This window comes from Musa acuminata, chromosome BXJ2-5 (genome assembly GCF_036884655.1).
Source record: "Musa acuminata AAA Group cultivar baxijiao chromosome BXJ2-5, Cavendish_Baxijiao_AAA, whole genome shotgun sequence".
Classification (NCBI taxonomy): Eukaryota; Viridiplantae; Streptophyta; class Magnoliopsida; order Zingiberales; family Musaceae; genus Musa; species Musa acuminata.
Window position 1 is genome coordinate 18,578,804 of NC_088342.1, and position 3,564 is coordinate 18,582,367.

Here is a 3,564-nt window from a genome sequence, read left to right on the forward strand (position 1 = left end):
CTTAAATCATCTATCTACCGATGCAATTTAGAGTTTATTCTCCCGAGTTTAATTTCAGTATGAACTGCTACATTTTATTTTCCTGCAAAAGACAGCTATAGTTTTAATCCTATAATCTTAGCCAAATTAGGAGTTGACCTTATTGACCCACCAAACTTTTTTGCTGAAACAAGGTTACACACTTGATGGACACGTATAAACGTTGGGCATACTATAAATTACTAAAAGAAATCATCAACTTACAAAAATATTGAAATCTATTAAATAAATTCTACCTACTTTTTTGTCCATCAATCTTAACTATATTTTTTAGTTAGTTTTTTTCTCTTATTTTTTTAAAAACATATATAGTACATATAATCTTACTTTTATTTAGATATATTTTAACTATAATTATATTATAACTATAATTTTTTTGTTTTGGAGGTTTATTTCTGTAACTCAAGTTTCGAATCAAATTTATTAAGTTCTCATCAGTTAAAATAATATCATCAATAAATAAAATACTTCTTCATGTAATTACTAATCCATCAGTAATGTTATATATATATATATATATATATGGAATGGGATTCGGATGGCAACAACCGAACGTAGTTTGCACGTGGAATACGATCTTAAACGTCATTCTCATCATCAATACGGGACGCTGTCGCTCAGTTCACAAGAGAGAGTCAGTCAATCTGCCATGAGACAATTCAAGCTAGAGCATATTAGACGTCACTGTATGATCCCCATGACCCCTGATGTTGATGCTTAATTTGAATGTGGATTAGACTATCGAGTGTCATTCTCATCATCAATAGATATGCTGCCACCGATCTCACATGAATTGATCATCAAATACCAAACTATGTGTATGTATACGTTGTAGAGTGGAAGGTGCAGCAGTAAAAGCGTCTACCAAACACTCGAAGGAGTAGATGGAGTGAATCAATTTAGGCTTTCAGGGCCACGGCGGTCCCTGTCGTCCTCCTCCATGACCTTTAGTAGTTGGCAGGGGAAGGTGAAACGAGCCCTTGGCTCATCCTATATAAAGCCATCCACCTCCCGTGCTCTTCAGCCTCAACTTCGCACATCAGTCCTCCACGACCATGGCCGAGTCCCGAGGTCTTCTCTTCGCCCTCCTCCTCAGCCTAGTTGCAGCAGGGACACTGCCATCGTCGTCCTTGGCAACTCGTGCTTTCTTTGTGTTTGGGGACTCCCTGGTCGACAATGGCAACAACAACTACTTGGCAACCACAGCACGAGCCGATGAACCTCCGTACGGCATCGACACCCCATCTCACCGTGCTACAGGCCGATTCTCTAACGCGAAGAATGTCCCCGACATTGTCAGTTAAGTCGTCTTCTCCATGGTCACACTCATCCCGAGTGCATGCACATCCAAAACTCAGTCCTCTCATCTCTCTATAATTTCTCCGGTGTGTCTCATCAGGTGAATATCTCGGAGCTGAACCCACGTTGCCATACTTGAGCCCTCAGCTCGACGGAGAGAAGCTTCTGGTGGGTGCAAATTTCGCGTCGGCAGGGATCGGGATTCTCAACGACACCGGCTTCCAGTTTGTGAGTCTCGTCTCGCAGTCGACGAGGAGGGATCCACTTCAGTGGTCACTGATGTGCGCGCTCGTGTGTGTGCGTGTGTGTATGTGTTTGCAGGCCAACATAATTAGGATCAACAAGCAGCTGCATTACTTCGAGCAGTACCAGGGGAGGCTGAGCTCCTTGATCGGTGCGGAACGGACGAAGAAGCTCGTCAACGAGGGGCTGGTTCTGATAACACTGGGAGGAAATGACTTCGTCAACAACTATTACCTCGTGCCTTACTCTGTCAGATCTCGAGAGTTCTCCCTGCCTGATTACATCCGCTATCTCATCTCGGAGTACAAGAAGATCCTCATGGTCTGTATGCAACCTCTCGCTCTCTCGCTCCCTCCCTCCCTCTCTAAGTTTCTGTCGTTGTGACAATGCAGAAGCTCTACGATCTGGGTTGCCGACGATTCCTGGTCACCGGAATCGGGCCACTGGGTTGCGTGCCTGCTATACTAGCGACGAGGAGCAGGTCGGGCGCATGTGACCCGGAGATGCAACGCGTCCCAGACCTGTACAACCCCCAGCTGGTGCAGCTCATGAGCGAACTCAACAGCCAATATGGCGACGACGTCTTCGTTGCCGTCAATGCCTACAAGATGCACATGGACTTCATATCCGACCCCGCAGCATATGGTAATCAGCGAGAAAAGCCAAGTCTAGTGCGGTGTTCATCATCTGAAGACCAACAACACTCAAGCTGTAGTACTGATCATGCATGTGTTTGATTTGGCAGGCTTCGTCACATCGAAGGTGGCATGCTGCGGTCAAGGACCTTACAACGGACTGGGTCTGTGCACGGTTCTCTCGAATCTCTGCCCCAACAGGAACATCTATGCGTTTTGGGATGCATACCATCCTACCGAGAAAGCCAACCGGATCATCGTGGGCCAGTTCATGACGGGATCCAACGAGTACATGAACCCCATGAACTTGAGCACCATTCTGGCCATGGACGCACGCACCTGAGCTTGCGTCTCTCTCGTCCAGTCCAGTTCGCCTTGTGCTCATCGATCCATCGACCGCAAGCTTATGCTTCGTTTTCCGAGTTAGCAAGCGTATGATGTCTGTAGTTTCTTAGCGGTGGGAGGTTTCATAGATGAGTCATGTGGTTTGATCTATTACCTTTGAAGTTACATGGCATTGTCAGTGAGTCAGCGGTCTAAAGGCGGTTCGATTTGCCAACGCATGTAACACTTAATATTGTGATGGAATTTATGCGTGTGTTTCATCTTTCTTTATGGATTGAAAGTATATTTTTTTGTGGAGATGGAGACAAAGATGCAAGTGAAAGATGTCTTCTTCATGATGCTGTTAACCCAAAGAATAAATGCCGGCATGAAAGTAAAAAATTCTATGTTAAACAATATAAACTTATTTGAATTATTCCACCTGTATCAAAAATTCATTCAAAGCATTAATAAATATTTTTTTAATAATAAAAAATAAATCAAATTTTAGGCTAATTATATTATAGATAAATACTTAAAATTGTATGAATGTAACATCCCCATTTATTTCCCACATTGGAGTTGGATTAAGATTTGGCTGGTTGTATTTCTATTAACTAACTTAAAGTTTAAATATTTTAAGCTAATTAATCAGATTTAAATGGTATTAAGAGTGAACTAGTATAACAATCAACCTTCAAGCATGGAAATTGTTGGATTCTCCATTACAGATTTTGTAAAATCATAGTCCCTCCATTATCCCAAAGGAATTTATATTTTTCTTAAGTTGATTATGACTCTGATCCAAAATCATAGTCCCTCCTGCAATATCTGGAGCATAGCAAGAAAATACTTTATTTACTTCAAATTTCGTCATATAAATTTCATTTTATTTTTATTTTTTAAAAAAAATCATATTTATTAAACTAATTTTATTTATAAATAGTTAAACATCTTCATAAATAATTTCAATTAAAAGTTGTTAGTGTCTTTTAAAGAAATCACATCATTTGTACAGTAGCTT

The 3,564-nt window shown here is 41.3% G+C and overlaps 1 protein-coding gene across 1 annotated transcript; it reads left to right on the plus strand.

Moving 5' to 3' along the window:
- The first annotated feature begins 1,057 nt into the window (after positions 1 to 1,057).
- On the plus strand, positions 1,058 to 2,831 carry LOC103972697 (GDSL esterase/lipase At5g33370-like). The gene is made up of 5 exons (XM_009387041.3): positions 1,058 to 1,338; positions 1,439 to 1,566; positions 1,660 to 1,902; positions 1,974 to 2,226; positions 2,327 to 2,831. Exons 1-5 carry the CDS (start codon positions 1,095 to 1,097, stop codon positions 2,557 to 2,559), a joined length of 1,101 nt encoding a protein of 366 aa, XP_009385316.1. The 5' UTR covers positions 1,058 to 1,094; the 3' UTR covers positions 2,560 to 2,831.
- Positions 2,832 to 3,564: the final 733 nt, after the last annotated feature.

Excerpts from the sequence above, each read along its gene's own strand:
- LOC103972697 (XM_009387041.3), top strand. The coding sequence starts at position 1,095 with ATGGCCGAGTCCCGAGGTCTTCTCTTCGCCCTCCTCCTCAGCCTAGTT. Across the intron at positions 1,339-1,438 it reads GAATGTCCCCGACATTGTCA|GTGAATATCTCGGAGCTGAA; the intron begins GTTAAGTCGTCT and ends GTGTCTCATCAG. Across the intron at positions 2,227-2,326 it reads ATCCGACCCCGCAGCATATG|GCTTCGTCACATCGAAGGTG; the intron begins GTAATCAGCGAG and ends TTGATTTGGCAG.